General features: G+C 37.0%; 1 protein-coding gene across 1 annotated transcript in view; it reads left to right on the top strand.

Annotated features, from left to right (window-relative positions):
• KLF8 (Kruppel like factor 8) overlaps positions 1-18,941 on the top strand; it is a 136,270-nt gene that overhangs the window by 14,708 nt on the left and 102,621 nt on the right. Inside the window, 1 exon segment of the mRNA XM_027607595.1 lies at positions 6,335-6,408. Within this exon segment, the coding sequence (XP_027463396.1) occupies positions 6,335-6,408 (74 nt within the window).

Below are 18,941 nucleotides of genomic sequence, written 5' to 3'. Positions count from 1 at the left end.
ATTTACCTTTTGATGACAGTACAGGACAAGGAGACTAGTTCTAAAACACTGAGACTATATTTATACAATATACTTTTAAAATCATAGTGAGCTACCTGCTGAGATGCCATATGTGGGGGTTCTTTGAATTTTTGTTTTCCAGTGGTTCCTGTGGTGATAGGTGTGACTCTATTTGGGGGAAATGAGGATCTTGCAATCTTCTTTTATTAGGTAGTTTCTTTCCAGCAACCACTTACTCTTCATTATGTGATCTGCTTCAAGCAGGAGCTGGGGGATCTCACTGGCTCTCAGGTCAAAGAGAATTATAGCTTCATTATAGTTCTAGACTGCTATAGTTCATATCTCAGTTCTGCCATTTATTAGCTGGGTGATTTGGGAATAATCTACTTTATCTCTCTGTGGTTCAGTTTCCCCATTTTAAAAATGAAGAAATAATGTGCCCACTGAGAATTATGAAGATTAAATGAGCTAATACAAGTATTTGTTCTTAGGACAGTATCTGGAACATAGTAAGTACTCAGTGAATGTTGGCAATTTTTGGTCTTTTATCACCATTCTATTGTTAATGTGATGCTGCAAAGTAGCCTGAAGGTTTTCCCAGAGGCCCATCCCAAAAGTACTTTCTATTCCCCTGGAAGATACACAATTAAACTGTCTGAAAATATATGTGTATTCTAGTTGTTCTTTAGTTATCTTTTTCTAATATTAAGGACACAGGTAATACTTGTAAAAAATTACAATCTCAGAACTCTAAAATACTGATTTTCAATTTTCAATAGTTCCAGCATTTCTTACAGATCAGAGGTTGAAAGTGAATGATATCTGCTCAAGATCTTCCCAAAATGATTGGTTTGTTTTCCTTAAACTTCTTCTTTTAGCAGATAGTTCTATTTTTTTTTAAAGAAGATGCTTACCAGATTTATGATATTGGAAAGTAGTGAGGGAGCACCGTAATTTGAGTCAGAGGATAAGAATTCCAGTTCTGATTCCATGATTTCTAAACTATATAACCTTGGGCCTCCAAATTCATTATCAGTGAAATGGGAATGATATATGAAAACTATGTCCTTACTGTAAAGCTATGTAGATACAAATGAGGAATTATTTTTTGTATTGTCCAAATGCTCTATCTTGTTTAGACACTAGGTACTTTCTTAAGTCTCTTAGGGTCCCCAGTGTTTTGCTTGATTTTGAAGTTGTACACCCCAGTGACTCTTCCTTGGTTTCCACCTTAAAGGTTTAACTGCTCACTTTTGTCCTTAGACATTTTTTCCGACTCTCAGGGCTGACCAAAGAGTGAGATATGGTCTATTAGCCAGCCATCTGCTCCTCTACCTTAGACAAACTGTTCACTTTCATAAAACAAACAGATCACTGTGGAAAATGCCACTTTGGTAACAAAATAAACCTGGGAACATGATGAAGATAAAATTACCAAATCAAATTTCTCTGATCATAGTCCCTGGAATATGGTTTGTGATTTTCTGCATATATAAGACATTGACCTGCTATGGATGAGGCTCAGTCCTCCCTATCTCCTCCACTATTTCCTTCTCCAGTACTCCCTCAGGGGAAGGACCAAAAAGTCCAGCTTCCAGACACAAATGCTTGAAGAGCCAATCCAGGCAGAAAGATGGTTATTATCTCAAGTAGATAATTTGTATTTCTAAAGCCCTCCTGACTATATAATTCACATCTCAGTGGGCCAGGACATACCTTAAATCCCTTTGGACATTTCTTCACCACTTTCTTCACAGCTTCTGTGCAACTGTCTTGTTCCAGACACAGAGCAGAAGCTCCAACTCTAGAGAAAAGCAAAAGGTTTAAAAAGTCCTCATTCTCTCTCTCTCTCTCTCTTTTTTTTTTTTAGAAAAACTGAGCTTTCTTTAAGACCATTCTGTAGGCCCAAATTTCCTTCAATTTTAAATTTTGGCTGACTAAATATTAAAACATTTTTTAAAGGAAGAGTTTACACACCTTTCTGATAGCTTTCTCTATATATACTCCCACCAACATTTAGAATGTTGTCCAGAGTTATCTAAGAGTTACCTATTGGCTATTCCAATTTGGCTGTTCTTCAAGTGAGAAGATACTAAGCAGAAAGGGCTGAGATATTCCTAATTGTCAGCTATCTCCCTTATGTCATTTGACTAAAATATTGGTGGTATGAGTGGGGCAATAAGTGTTACCCAGACTCCTTGATTATTGCTATTAAATAATATTGGTATTATTTAATATTATAATATAATTGCTGTTAAATAACCATCCCTATTCCCACTATCATTCATTCATTGGACATTAATTAGCACATTGGACACTAATAGCACATTAATTAGCAGAGGAGATACTCTGCTAAAAGATACAAAAGAAGGTAGGTAATAGTCACTAGTTAACTATTGGGGGGCTCACCTGATGGTCAGGGAAACATACAGACAATGCCCTTTGTGCCAGGAAGTGTTGTAAATACTTGAATGCATATTAACTTGATAAATCCTTATGACAACTCTATACTGGTACTATTATTATTCCCATTTTGCAGATGGGGAAACAGACACAAGGAGATAGTAAAAACTTGTCCAAGTTCTTATTGTAAAGAAGTTACAGAGGCAGGGGGCGCCTGGGTGTCTCAGTCCATTAAGCATGGGACTTGACTCTTGATTTAGGCTCAGGTCATGGTGTCGGGGTTGTGGGATTGAGCCCTGCTTGGGGCACCACACTCAGCAGGGAGTCTGCTTGAGATTCTCTCTTTCCATCTCCCTCTGCCCCTCCCCCTGCCTTTCTCTAAAATAAACAAATAAAATCTTAAAAAAAAGAAGTTACAGAGCCAGGATGTGACTGTAGACACTCACTCTAGAGCCCACACCTTTTTACCATGGCTAGGAGAAGTGACTAGAAGATGATGAAGGGGTACATTTCTTTAAAGATTTTATTTATTTATTTATTTGAGAGAGAGAGAGAGAGCATGAGAGGGGGGAGGGTCAGAGGAAGAAGCAGACTCAGGGAGCCCGATGTGGGACTCAATCCTGGACTCCAGGATCATGACCTGAGCCGAAGGCAGTCGCTTAATCAACTGAGCCACCCAGGCGCCCTGAAGGGGTACATTTAAAAGATATTTCTGCTGTAGAGTTAATTGCAACTGATAACCAGTTGCATCTCTGGAGATGGTGAGAATGAAGTCAAAGGTGACTGACTCTCAGGTTTTTAGACTGAGACTAGGTTGATGGTGGTGCTAAAAACTGAGACTGTAAACATAAGATATGGAGAGGTTTGTGAACACATTATGTAGGAAAGACTTCCTTGATGCCTAGGAGATAACCTACTGGGCTAAGGCTAAAGATTCTGGCCATCAACAATAATAATGGTAGTGATGATAATAATAGCTATTGAGAACTTTTTATATGACAAGAACTGTTTTAAGTGTAATTCAAGGAATCCTCATATTAACCCTATTAAATCAGTACTACCACTACCACCCTGCCTCTGGCAGGTGAAGTGTTAGGTTTATAGGGAATAAATATCTTGTCAAAATCACTCTGCTTCCTCAGCCCTGCTGTCTTATAAGCCATAGAAATTAAAGAAGACCAGATAGGAGATGGCTTTTGTAAGTTGGTCTGGCTAAAAATGATGACATCTAGTGAAAGGATAGGTGAATGGAAAGAACCAAGTTCACTCACTCTCTCCTACAAATGTTTCTGGCAGCAACCAAGCAAATTCTCCTGGTTTCCGTGGTGCCCCGCTGTGGACTATATGACAGTCATCTGACCTAATATTCTTTTTCTACCATCGCATCCCCTTTTTCCCTCCTTGAAATCAGAAAAAGCTGCCCTCTCTGGCACCTCATACTTCATAGTTAATTACACCTCAAACATCTCTTATACACAATGTCTCTAATTTTCTTTCATTCTTTCTCACTCTTGTCTAATTCCTGTACTTGGGAAAGCATACTTCTTCATTCTCCTTTTCTGTCATTCATCAAAAAGCTTCAGATATGTGTTTGAACACCTATCATATGCCAGGTAGTATTCTAACCCCTTGAAATACATCAGTGGAAAAAAATATCAAAGATGAAAAACCCTGCCTGCAAAGAGCTTACAGTTTAATGGAAATTGGATTTTTCTGTGTCTGATTTCTGTGCTTATTCCTTAATATGCTTCTTCCTTGGGGCACCTGGGTGACTCAGTTGGTTAAGCATCTTCCTTCAGCTCAGGTCATGATCCCAGGGTCCTGGGATCGAGCCTCACATTGGGCTCCCTGCTCAGCAGGAAGCCTGCTTCTCCCTCTCCTGCTCACCCTGCTTGTGCATTCTCTCTGTCAAATAAATAAATAAAAATAAATAAATTAAAAAATATATGCTTCTTCCTCCATCAACCCTGACCTCACCCTCCAAGAGGCTTCAGAGAAGCCTTAGGACTCTGCAGAAAACAGTTTGAAATCTTTTAATTCTAGATGGAGAAGTTGAGGCTTACATAAAAAGGCCTTGACAAAGATTATTGGATATAATCCCTGGGCATCTAGCTCTCAGGTCTGTGCTCTCTGCTACATTTGCTGACTCTATGTCTGATTGATCCAGATCCCAAACTGATAACAATGTGCCTAGCATAACCTCTGACACACAGTAATTATGCAATAAATATTTGGTAAATGATGGATGTATATGTGAGCAGTTCTATTCATATACTTGGATGAAAGAAAAGAAAATCCATGTGTTTTGAGATAAAATTGGAGGTATTTTATTTTTTTATTTATTTTTCCAAATGTTTATTTAAATTATAGTTTGTTAACATGCAGTGCAATATTGGCTCAGGAGTAGAATTCAGTGGTTTATCACTTACACACAACACCCAGTGTTCATCATAACAAGTGCCCTCCTTAATACCCATCACCCATCTAGCCCATCCCCCACCCACCTCCCTCCATCAACCCTCAGTTTGTTCTCTATTATAAAGACTCTCTTATGGTTTGTTTCCCTCTATCTTTTTTCCCCCATCCCATAGGTTCATCTGTTTTGTTTCTTAAATTCCATATATGAGTGAAATCATATGGTATTTGTCTTCCTCTGACTAACTTATTTCTCTTAGCATAATACACTCTAGCTAAATTGCAGCTAATTTTTTTAAGATTTTATTTATTTGACAGAGAGAGACACAGCGAGAGAGGGAGCACAAGCAGGGGGAGTGGGAGAGGGAGAAGCATGCTTCCCGCTGAGTAGGGAGCCCGATGTGGGGCTTGATCCCAGGACCCTAGGATCATGACCCTAGCTGAAGGCAGACGCTTAATGACTGAGCCACCCAGGCACCCCTAAATTGGAGCTACTTTAATGTGTCAAAATTCTCCAGATTCTTTGGTAAGTGGCACGAAAGTTTTCCTCACCATCTCAATAGAAGATTCTTTGTGTGTTATTGCCATCAAATTAGGACTGGTTTCCTCAATTCCTGACATTCAAAAAATAAAGGAATTATTTTTAGGTTTTTTTTTTGCTTTTCTGTGTGGCTGTATTATAATTTTGTCTCTTTGCTCATTGTGTATTTGTTGTATTTTAACTGCATTAGGTATTAAATGGCTACTGTGAAGTAACATATAAAATGGACACTTTTATGGGTAAAAGTATTTGACATCGAAAACCATTAACTGATTTATAGACTACCTTTTGAAACACAATCAGGTCTTAAATTGTAATTGATTTGGAGACACTTAGAATAATCCAAAATCTGATCAACTAAGTTATAAGCAAGCTGTGGATTTATCTTCCTTGCCCTATGTTTTCCTCTTTAGTGAGATTAAACTGTAGATAGATCAAAGGAAATCTGGTTAAAGAAGTACTGGTATGTACTTCTGGTAGGAATGATTATGATGGTGTATATAGGGCAGCATAATGAGGCCACCAAGTCTCTCTTTTTATAGAACAACAAATGAACAGGGAAATAGAAGACTGCTCATATTAACTCCACCTAGCTTGTGTGTTTAAGAGAGATAGATAGAAAATACTTCCTTAGAGAGATTTGCTGCTAATGTGTTTAGAAGCTCATTAGGGTAAATATTCATACAGGATCTTTTGTAGGTAGGGCTGGTTGGAGTGGTTGAAAGAAGCAGATTCTCATGTATTTGGATTTGTGGAGGGCAGCTAATATTGTTGGGGACAAGCCAGGGCCATCTTGATGAGTAGAATATACAAATTAGAATGTTATCCAAACACTGACTTCTCAATATCTAGTAAGTCCTGAAAAATGATGTTCATAGAATGCAAACAGGTATAACCAAGAGTAAATGGCATACTGTATGCATATAGTGGATTAGATCTTATTCTAAAATTGTGTGTCCCTTGTCTTTTTTCCAGATATGGATCAACTCATAAACAACTTGGAAGTCCAACTTAATTCAGAAGGTGGCTCAATGCATGTCTTCAAACAGGTCAGTTATCAGGAAAATGAGACACTAATATTGAGCTATAATAGTGCTGAGTACCTGGTAATCATTATAGAGCTAAAGCTCTTTTTTTTTTTTCTCTAACAATGTTGGGAACTGAAAAGGGGTGAGGGAAGGAAGGTTTCTAGGAAGTACTTGAAAGCCTGGGTTTCAAGTCTGAATACTGGAATAGATCTGGCCTAAAAGAAATATAACCTCTGGGGTCAAGGCTATAGGGGCAAGTTAGACACTTGGTAGGCAATAGCAGTCATTTACCTAACACTGTTCCACATTTCAGACACTTTGAAGATTAAATACATTGTCTTATTTAATCTTCATAATAACTCTGTTGGATACTGTATTTAGGTTCTCCAAAGAAACAGAATCAACAGAATGTGTATGTCTCAATCTCTCCCTCTCTCTCCCCCATCTACATATATGTGTATATACGTATGTATATACACACACACACTATCTCTATATCTATAGATATAGATAACAATGTATGTATCACATATATACATATATATTTATATATAAAATAAAATATATCTATCTACCTAGCTATTGAGAGGGAGAGAGAGATTTTAAGGAATTGGCTCACATGACTATAGAATTCTGATGATTCTAAAATTTAATAGGGGTAGGCTGGCAGATTGGAGAGCCAGGGAAGAGTTGCAGTTCCAACAGCAGTTGGGTGAAAGAGTTCTTTCCTGCTTGGAGGAGCTTAGTCTTTGTCTATTAAGGTCTTCAAGTGATTGAATGAGGCCAACCCACATTATGGAGGGTAATCTGCTTTACTCAAAGTCCAGTAATTTAAATATTAATTTCACCCAAAAACATCTTCACAGAAACATTCAGAATAATGTTTGACCAAATATCTGAGCACTATGATCCACCCAAACTGACAAAAAATTTATCATCACAGATAGGTATTATTAATATTCCCATCTTACAGATAAGAAAATTGTAACTTTGGGAACACCCCAGAACAAGGCTTTTTATTTTTTTAAAAAGGCAAGCAGTCTGTGTTAGACGTGGAAGTCCCATTTTGCTCAGGTTTAAGTTTTAAAGTCATTCCATGAGTAAAACCCAATACAGTCAAAATTACCCTTGAAAATCCCTTAAATTGTCTATAAAGTTGAGTATGCAGTTTTGTGTATCCAGTAACTATCTGTTTCTTTTTAAAAATATTTTATTTATTTGAGAGAGAGAGCACAAGCAGGGGGAGGGGCAGAGGGAGAGAGAAAAGCAGACTCCCCACTGAACCTGACCCCAGGACCCTGGAATCATGACCTGAGCTGAAAGCAGATGCTTAACCAACTGAGCCACCCAGGCACCCTTTGTTTCTTTATTTAAGTCACCAGATTAAGTATCTGGCTTACATTTAAGAGTCACATTTTACTCATTAAATGTTTTGCCTTTGGTGTACAATTGACTTTAAGGTACATGCACATAGGGGTGATTTTCCTTTGTACTGTATTAATACCAAACCCAATTCAATATTTAATTTACCTTACTTGTAGCTGTTGCCATTTAGGGACTATTAGCACAACACTTGCTAATTATTTTATTTTATTATTTAATTGTTTTATTGTTGCAGAACATCTGCTGGTTTCTGGTGCTAAGTCATAATTAATACTAAAAAGAAGCCAAGTATAAGTGTTAGACAAAAATCTGTTGGACATGTAATAAAAAATACTCAGTGAAATGTTGTCAAGCATGCATAGATACCTTATTTTGAAATCTCAGTACACTTAAGTACAATTCCAAAATTATTTTTCAATGCATTGTTTAAGTATACTAAGTTTCCAGAATTTGAAGGCACTTTGAAATTGGTTCAGTATATAGAAAATTCTGGATAATAGATAATCTAAAAACTTTTTTGTTTCTTGACTTCTCCAAGATATCATGTTTTTAGTAAAGCTAAGGTGCTTGTGGTTACATGGCCACAGAACACTGGGCATGTCCCAGGGAACAAAGGCTCAGAACTTGTGTTCTATAAAAATCCCATGTTGGCAATATTCTAGTGGGCAGAAGCCTACTGGTTTGGCTCATTATATGATTTTTTTATGTCATGAGATAGGATTAGTGGGGGGCTGTCTAGTTCAGTACACATATGCTGCTCAACCTTCTTTGAATTCTTATATCACCATATACAATATAATGAATATACTTGGTTGTCACTGCCCTTTGTTTTTTGTTTCTGATTATTTTGTAGAAGCTGGACAAAGTGTATGAGCAACTTTAGGGCTCATATTGTAGCATACATGTCTCCCCCGCTCCAATTTAATATTGTTAACATTTTACACATATTCTCACATACTTGCATGTATTTACACACTCTCTCTCTACCCTTTCCAACTCCCTGTGTCTCTTTCTCTCATTTTTTGCCTTTGAAAGTAATTTGCATCGAGAAACTTCACCCATAAATAATTCAGCATGCATCAACTACAAATGACACTCTCATACATAAGTACATCAATAATATTACACCCAAGTAATTAACAATTGTTAACAGTATTATTTAATTGGGTCATATATTTCTAAAAGGTTCTCAGTGACACCTTTTCTCATACCATTCTTTCTGCCTGGAATGTCCCTCAATCAGCCTGTCTAATTTACCAAATCCCAACTTTTCTTAGGGCCCAAATTTCAATTCCATCTCTTCCATAAAACTTCCACTGATAATTATTCTTACTAATCTTAGTGCAGTTGATTTCCTGGAATGCTAAATTATCTGTACCATTTACTTATGTGGCTCTGCTTATTACTTGTTCTCTAGTCGTCAACTAATTTAGGTAACTATCTCTTGTTTTTACACTTGATATTTTTTGTCTCTGAAACTTTAATTATTGTGTACCACTTACACAATTTTTGACACATCCTTATTATGCTTACTTTTAGAAGATTAGTGCAGCTAAAAATAAATAAATAAATAAATACCTATATTCTGGGTTTGATGTGGGGTATTGGTTTCCTGGGGTTGCTGCAACAAATTACCACCAGTTGGGTGGCTTAGAACAAGATAAATGTATTCTCTCATGGCTCTAGAGTCCAGAAGTCCAAAATTGTGTCATCACCATGATGCTTTCCAAGGTTTTAGGGGAGAAACTGTTTCTTGCCTCTTCCATCTTCTGGTGGATGCTGGTGTTCCTTGGCTTGTGGACTCAGCACTCCAGTATCTACCTGCATCTTCACATCGCTTTCTCCTCTGTGTCTCTGTGTGTGTCTCTGCTCTGTGTACCTGTTTAAGGACACTTGTAATTGAATTTAGGGCCCTCCCAAATAACCCAGGATAATCTCCTCAAGATCCTTAGTTTAATTATATCTGCAAAGACTATTTCCAAATAAAGTAATATTCATGGCTTCTGGAGATTAGGATGTGGACATATATTTTGGGAGAACATCATCCAGCCCACTACAGTGTGTTATACATATATTTCTAATATATAGTAAATAATACAGCACCCCAAAACAATCTTAGATGCTTTGAGAAAGAAAAAGTTCTTCACCATATTATACTTTACATTTTTCATAGTTTCATGCTAGGTAATAATTTTTCCATATTTTCATGCTAGGTACTAATCAAATACTTAATGAATCAATATATGCATACACATATATACATGCATACATACAACATACATATATACATGTCTAACATTATTTTGCCTGGACGCAGCTGACACTATACTCGATGCTATATCCCAAGCCTTTAGGATTGCTTAGTTCATTAGTTTTTACAAATTGATGAATTCTTTTATCTCATAGTGCTACATTTCCGGATGCTATTGAGATGGTGGTGATGTAAAATTTGAAATCCCTCTAAGTTTATTTTGGCTTTACTTTTTTTCTATTATGTTATATTAATCACCATACATTACATCATTAGTTTTTGATGTTGTGTTCCATGATTCATTGTTTGTGTATAACACCCAGTGCTCCATGCAGTACGTGCCCTCTTTAATAATAACACTCAACTCCAATCACCTCTCTTTTCTCTGAATACATGAACACCTGATGTTCCTATTGGAGAAGGATTGGAGTTTCAGAAAGTTAAACTGACTTTTTGACTTAAACAATGAATGTGCACATATGTATCTTGATGTACATATTTGTGCACCCAGTCATGAAAATGATTAGTTTAAACCTAGAGCAAAGCTAGAAGGGACTTGAGTACAAGAGCAGCTTTCCTCTTTCTGTTTAGGAGACTGGACTTTATCTTACTACCATAAAAATACTCTTTCCTCTCTTTTCCTCCTCTTGTGCTGACTGGAGTATTTTGTTCTTTCATTTTATTTCTAGTCTTGCCTTCCCACTTTCAAGCTCTAAATCAGAGCTATTTTATTTTTTTATATTTAAATGTGTGAATGTATGACAGTAAATTACATCTTAAGAAAACTGTTCCAAAATAGAAAAGAACGTAGCATACAACTATTCAGCATTCTTTTTTTTTTAAAGATTTTATTTATTTATTCGTGAGAGACACAGAGAGAGAGAGCGAGAGAGAGGCAGAGGGAGAAGCAGGCTCCCAAGGAGCAGGGAGCCCAATGCGGGACTCGATCCCAGGACTCTGGGATCATGACCTGAGCCAAAGGCAGACGCTTAACCATCTGAGCCACCCAGGCGCCCACTACTCAGCATTCTTACACCCAGTATTCTTTTTTTTCCCCCAAGTGTCCACTGACCAGTGGATGAATAAAGAAGAGGTAATACACATATATACAATGAAATAATACTCAGCCATAAAAAGAATGAAAGCTTACCATTTGCAATGATGTGGATGGAGCTAGAAAAGTATGCTAAGTGAAATAAGTCAGTCAGAGAAAGAAAATAGCATATGATTTCAGTCATATGTGGAATTTAAGAAACAAAAAAAAATGATCGTGGGGGAAAAAAAGAGAGAGGCAAACCAAGAAACAGACTCTTAATTAGAAAACAAACTGAATGTAACCAGAGGATAGATGTGTGTGTGTGTGGGGGGGATTTATTTAACAAATAGGTGATGGGGATTAAGGAGTGCACTTGTTTTGTGATCACAGCTTTGTAATATAGATTGAAATCAGGCAATGTGATGCCCCCAGCTTTTTCTTTTTCAACATTTCCTTGGTGATTCGGGGTCTTTTCTGGTTCCATACAAATTTTAGAATTGTTTGTTCCAGCATTTTGAAAAATGCTATTGGTATTTTGATTGGGATGGCGTTGAAAGTATAGATTGCTCTGGGCAGCATAGACATTTTAACAATGTTTATTCTTCCTATCCATGAACATGGAAAGTTTTTTCCATTTTTTGTGGCTTCTTCAATTTCTTTCATAAGTGTTCTGTAGTTTCTAGAGTATAGATCCTTTACCTCTTTGTTTAGGTTTATTCCAAGGTATCTTATGTTTTTTGGTGCTGTTGTAAATGGAATCGATTCCCTAATTTCTCTTTCTACGGTTACATTGTTAGTGTATAGGAAAGCAACTGATTTCTGTGCATTGATCAGCAAGACAGCATGGGACTGGCACAAAAACAAACACATAGATCAGTGGAACAGGATAGAGACCCCAGATATGGACCTTCAACTCTATGGTCAAATAATCTTTGACCAAGCAGGAAAAAATATCCAATGGAAAATAAGACAGTCTCTTCAATAAATGGTGCTGGGAAAATTGGACAGCTATATACAGAAGAATGAAACTCCACCATTCTCTTACACCATACACGAAGATAAACTCTAAATGGTTGAAAGACCTCAATGTGAGACATGAATCAATCAAAATCCTGGAAAACAAAGGCAGTAAACTTTTGACATTGGCCACAGCAACTTCTATCAAGACACGTCTCCAAAGGCAAGGGAAACAAAAGCAAAAATGAACTTTTGGGACTTCAAGATAAAAAGCTTGTGCACCAAAGGAAACAGTAAACAAAACTACAAGGCAACCCGCAGAATGGGAGAAGATATTTGCAAATGACACTACAGACAAAGGGCTGGTATCCAAAATCTATAAAGAACTTCTCAAACTCAACACCCAAAAACCAAATAGTCAAGTCAAGAAATAGGCAGAAGACATGAACAGACACTTCTCAAAAGAAGACATATGAATGGCTAACAGACACATGAAAAAATGTTCGTCATCTTTAGCCATCAGGGAAATTCAAATCAAAACCACATTGATATTCCACCTTACACCAGTTAGAATGGCAAAAACTGACAAGGCAAGAAACAACAAATGTTGGAGAAGTTGTGGAGAAAGGGGAAACGTCTTACACTGTTGGTAGGAATGCAAGTTGGTACAGCCACTTTGGAAAACAGTGTGGAGGTTCCTCAAAAAGTTAAAAATAGAGCTACCCTATGACCCAGCAATTGCACTACTGGTTATTTACCCCTAAGATACAGATGTAGTGAAAAGAAGGGCCATATGGACCTCAATGTTCATAGCAGCAATGTCCACAATAGCCACACTGTGGAAGAAGCAGAGATGCCTTTCAACAGATGAATGGATAAAGAAGATGTGATATGTATATATAATGGAATATTATGCAACCATCAAAAAATGAAATCTTACCATTTACAATGACGTGGATGGAACTAGAGGGTATTACGGTAAGTGAAATAAGTCAATCAGAGAAAGATAAGTATTGTGTGATCTCACTGATATGAGGATTTTGAGAAACAAGACAGAGGATCATAGGGGAAGGGAGGGAAAAATGAAACAAGATGAAACCAGAGAGGGAGACAAACCATAAGAGACTCTTAATCTCAGGAAGCAAACTGAGGGTTGCTGGAGTGGAGGGGTGTGGGAGGGATGGGGTGGCTGGGCGATGGACATTGGCGAGGGTATGTACTATGGTGAGTGCTGTGAATTGTGTAAGACTGATGAGTCACCGACCTGTATTCCTGAAATAAATAATATATTATGTTAATAAAAAAATTTTTAAAAAGATGTGGTCCATATATACAATGCGATATGACTCAGCTATCAGAAAGAATGAATACCCAACATTTGCATCAACATGGATGAAACTGGAGATTATGCCGAGTGAAATAAGTCAAGCAGAGAAAGACAATTATCATATGGTTTCACTTATTTGTGTAACATAAGGAACAGCATGGAGGACATTAGGAGAAGGAATGGAAAAATGAAGGGGGGGAATCGGAAGGGGAGACAAACCATGTGAGACTCTAGACTCTGAGAATCAAACTGAGGGTTTTAGAGGGGAGGGGAGGGGGGAGATGGGTTAGCGCAATGATGGGTATTAAGGAGGGCATGTATTACATGGAGCACTTGGTGTTATACGCAAACAATGAATCATGGAACACTACATCAAAAACTAATGATGTATTATATGATGACTAACATAACAATAAAAAAGCTATTAAAAAAAGAGTGTACTTGTTGTGAGTGCACTGGGTGTTGTATGGAAGTGTTGAATCACTAACTTCTACACCTGTAACTAATATAATACCGTATTTTAACTGGAATTTAAATAAAAACTTGGAAAAATTAGAATAAAAAAATAAATCAGAGCTATTTTAGACAGTTGATTCCCCTGACCCTCGACCTCCCAAGGCATTCTATCTATCTTCATCAAATGCTCAAGAGCTTAAATATTTTGAATTGACCACTCTTTTTCTAGATTTCATTCTAGAATTGGGGGTCCTATGTGCCTTTATCCATCATCTTTGATGATATATCAAAAAATAACTCTTTTTTTGTCAACTCAAATTGACTTAAAACTTGATTAGGATTCTGGACATTTGAGAAGGACTTTGGAAATAAAAAAAATTCCTCTTTGAACTACTCCCATACATGTCTGTGTTTTTTTTCATACCCAGCCTTCTTCATAGACTCAGAAATCTGAGAAAGCTGCAGCCTGAAGTTCTAAAAAAACAAATGCATAAAGTAGCTATTCTCTTTCTTTGAAAAGTGATAATGACTAACTACAGAACCCTTAAAACCTGAAGCCATCACACGATGTTGAAGATGAAAAGAGGTTATTTAAAGAGAAAAATCTGATGCAACAGCTTTAAATTAATACTTAGATGAACTATTAAAACTGTGGTAATTATATTCAATATGTGGAATGGGAAGCCATCTTGAGTCATCTCAGTGAGAATTTTTAAAAATCAAAACCCTGGGCTGAAAACTCACTCCCTACATTATGTCTCTTCAGAATCCTTGAGTATAGTATGTCATGTACAAGGAGAAGGTAAAGCAGATAGTGTTTGGGGTTTTTTGTTTAACAATAGGTGTAGTTATATTCAAAATATGGAAGAAATCAGACTGTATATTAGAATTATTATTAAAATTATTTGACCATATGGAAAAGAGAATTCTCAGTGCACACAAAAATTATTCACTATAGTAACACGTAGATATGAAATGCTTGTCGTATTATGTCTTTGTGCTACAAAGAAGAAACAGTAAGTTCAACCTTCAGAGCTGCTTTTGAGCATAGACTTTTCTTGAGGAAGCTTCCTTGCATAATATAGCATTCACAAATCAGAAAATCCTTGTCACAGACTGGATTCACTTAGGCATAACAGGTACACTTGAAAGTGATATATACAGAAGGAAATATGTGATGATACATTGTGAAGAATTACTGTTAAAACGGGAAAACACAGGGGTGCCTGGGTGGCCTAGACCATTTTTAAAATGTCATTTTCAACTCCTGAAGTCTTTTATCTCTTTGAAAAGTGTATGACTCTTGATTTCAGCTCAGGTCATGATCTCAAGGTCTTGGAATCAAGCCCCATGTTGGGCTGTGTTTTCAGCGCAGTGTCCGTCTACTTGTCCCTCTCCCTCTGCTCCTCCCCTGCTCACACACTCCCTCTCTCAAATAAATAAACAAAATCTTTTTTTATTTTTTAAAGATTTTATTTATTTAATTGACAGAGAGAGAGAGAGAGAGACAGCGAGAGAGGGAACACAAGTAGAGGGAATGGGAGAGGGAGAAGCAGGCTTCCCGCAGAGCAGGGAGCCCTATGCGGGGCTCGAGCCCAGGATCCTGGGATCATGACCTGAGCCGAAGGCAGTCGCTTAACCAACTGAGCCACCCAGGCACCCCAATAAACAAAATCTTTTTTAAAAAAATAAAACAGGAAAACCCAAACAACTGTCCTTCCAACATTACAAAGTCTTATAATGATGGCAGAAGAAGAGTAATGATTGAAGCCCTGTTATGGACAGGGTTTTGTTAAGAATTGCTAGACCACAGGGCAGCCTTGGTCTACAGAAGCACAACTCATGATGGGTGCTGAAACAAGGCCTTACAATACCTTATCTCATCAATTAGAATAGTGTTTATGATATGAAAGCAACCTAAGTATCCACTGATAGATTAAAGGATAAGGAAAATGTGGTACACACACACACACACACACACACACACGGAATATTATGCAGCCACAAAAAGGGATGAAATATTGTCATTTTCAACCACATGCGTGAACCTAGAGGGTATTATGCCAAGTGTAATAAGTCAGATTGAGAAAGACAAATACTTTATTTCACTCATGGTGGAATCTAAAAAAAAAATACTGAATAAACAAACAAATAAAAAGCAGAATCAGATCTATAAATACAGAGAACAAACTGACGGTTGCCAGAGGGCTGAGGGGATGGGCAAAATTGATGAAGAAGAGTGGGAGATATTTATGAAATAAATAAGTCACAGGAATAAAAGGCACAATATAGGGAATATAGTCAATGATACCGTGATAGTGTTGTATGCTGTCAGATCATAGGTACACTTGTGCTGAGCATAGCATAATGTATAAAGTTGTTGAATCATTATGTTGTACACTTGAAACTAATGTACTGTTGTATGTTGACTATACTCAAAAACACTTTAAAAAAAAGAATAGTCTATATGTTCTTCAGTTTCTATACTCTTATTGGTCAGGTTCCAATATGGATTTTCCTGAATAATGTGTTTTTCAGTAAAATAAATAACATGGATTGAGTAACAGCTGTCCTACTCTTCCTTAGAGATTCCTGGGATTCTGCCTTTTAATCTGGGAATATATATATCCATTTTTTTCCATTAATCAGTTGATTGACATTTGGGCTCTTTCCATAGTTTGGCTATTATAATGCTGCTATAAACATCAGGGTGTATATGTACCTTCAAATCAGTATTTTTGTACAGAGTATAAGGAAATTTTTAAGTTCAATAGAGCCATTCTTGACAACTTCCTTCCCTTTTCCCCTACCTCCCAATAGAATTCTACTGACTTCCTTACCTGGATGAAATGAATCCACCCATGAGGGATAGATCACATTAGAAGTATGTGAAACACTGAATACAGAAAATGAACTGATGGTTGCCAGAGGGAGGGGGTGGGGGAATGGGCAAAATGGATGAAGGGGAGTGGGAGATACAGGCTTCTGGTTATAAAATGAATAAGTCATGGGATTAAAGTGTATAGCATAGGGAATATAGTCAATGATACTGTAATAGTATTATATGGTGACAGATGATAGCCACACTTGTGCTGAGCATAGGATAATTTAGAGAAATGTTGAATCACTATGTTGTACACCAGAAACTAATGTAACATAGTGTGACAACTACACTGAAATAAAAATAAATTTAAAAGTATGTGTAACAGTGGGGGAAATCAGAGAAGTTAGGCTTATAGGGGCAGATTGAAACAATATTTGGACCACAGACAAGGCCTGAGTTGGGTTCTAAGTTTATAAACCAAGAAACCAAGAGTGACATAGCATAGTAGAGGGAGAACAGTAGATTCTGTAGATAAAGTATGCATATTTCTTGACGCTTTTAGTCACTCTGAGCATGTTCAGAGGGTTTTTTGAAAAAATGCAGGGGTGCCTGGAAGGCGCAGTCAGTTAAGCATGTGACTTGATTTTGGCTCAGGTTGTAATCTCACGATCCTGGGATCGAGCCCCATGTCTGGCTCCGTGCTTAGCACAGAATCTGTTTAAGATTCTCTCTCCTTCTCCCTCTACCTCTAAAATAAACAAATAAAATCTTGAAGGAAAAAAGAAAAAAGGCAAATGAAGAAGACACTGCCTTTTCTTGCCCCTCTTCATTTTCTGAGTTCAGGCATTTACTAACTCTCACCTAAAATTTTAAAAATCATAACGGGGGTGCCTGGGTTACTCAGTTAAGCCTCTGATTCTTGATGTCAGCTCAGGTCTTGATCTCAGGGTTGTGAGTTCAAGCCCTGAGTTGGGCTCCATGCTGAGTGTGGAGCATACATACATACCTACCTACCTACCTACCTACATACATACATATAATGGTAATGTTTTATCAAACCCTTTTTAAAAGATATGCTATTTATTTATTCATTTTAACATAGTGTTTTATTAGTTTCAGTATAATATACAATATAGTGATTCAATAATTCCTTACAACACCCTGTGCTCATCATGACAAGTGCACTCCTTAATCCCCATCACTTATTTAACCCATCCCACACCTCCATCCCCTCTTGTAACCATAAGTTTGTTCTCTATAATTAAAGAATCTGTTTCTTGATATGGCTGTCTCTCTCTTTTTTCCCATTGCTTGTTTTGTTTCTTAAGTTCCATGTATCAGTGAAATCATATGGTATTTGTATTTCTCTGACCAACTTACTTTGATTAGCATTATATTCTCTAGCTCCATTCATGTCGATACAAATGGCAAGATTTCATTCTTTATAATGGCTGAATAATATTCTATTCTATATATATATTCCACCTCTTCTTTATCCATTCATCAATCAGTGGACAGTTGGGCTGCTTCCATAATTTGGCTATTGTAAATAATACTGCTGTAAACATCAGTATCCCTTTGAGTTGATATTTTTGTATTCCTTGGGTAAATACCCTGTACTGTGATTGCTGGATAATAGGGTAGTGCTATTTTTAACTACTTTAGTAACCACCATACTGTTTTCCACAGTGGCTGCATCAGCTTGCAGTCCCATCAACAGTGCACAAGTGTTCCTTCTCCACCCTCACCAAAACCTGTTGATTCTTGTCTTGTTGATTTTAGCCATTCTGACAGGTGTGAGATAATAGCTCATTGCAGTTCTGATTCGCATTTCCCTAATGATAAGTAATGAAGAACATCTTTTCATGTGTCTGTTGGCCATTTGGATGCCTTTCTTCTTTGGAGAAATGTCTGTTCATGCCTTTTGCCCAGTTTTCAATTGGATTATTTGTTCTTTGGGTGTTGAGTTTTATAAGTTTTTATATATTTTTTATATTAGTTCTTTATTGGATAGGTCATTTACAAATATCTTCTCAACATTACTTAGGTTGCCTTTTAGTTTTGTTGTTTGGTTGCTTTGCTGTACAGAAGCTTTAATTTTGATGTCCCCAAAGCTTATTTTTTGCTTTTGTTTCCCTTGCTTCAAGAGACATATCTAGAAAGAAGTTGCTATGGCTGATGTCCAGGAGGTTACTACCTGTGTTCTCTCAGATTTGGATGGTTTCCTATCTCACACTTTGGTCTTTCATCCATTTTGAAACTATTTTTATGTATGGTGTAAAATAATGGTCGAGCTTCATTCTTTTGCATGTTGCTGTCC

This window comes from Zalophus californianus, chromosome X (assembly GCF_009762305.2).
Source record: "Zalophus californianus isolate mZalCal1 chromosome X, mZalCal1.pri.v2, whole genome shotgun sequence".
Classification (NCBI taxonomy): Eukaryota; Metazoa; Chordata; class Mammalia; order Carnivora; family Otariidae; genus Zalophus; species Zalophus californianus.
The sequence above is the reverse complement of the archived record's forward strand: the minus strand, read 5'-3'. Positions and strand labels throughout refer to the sequence as shown.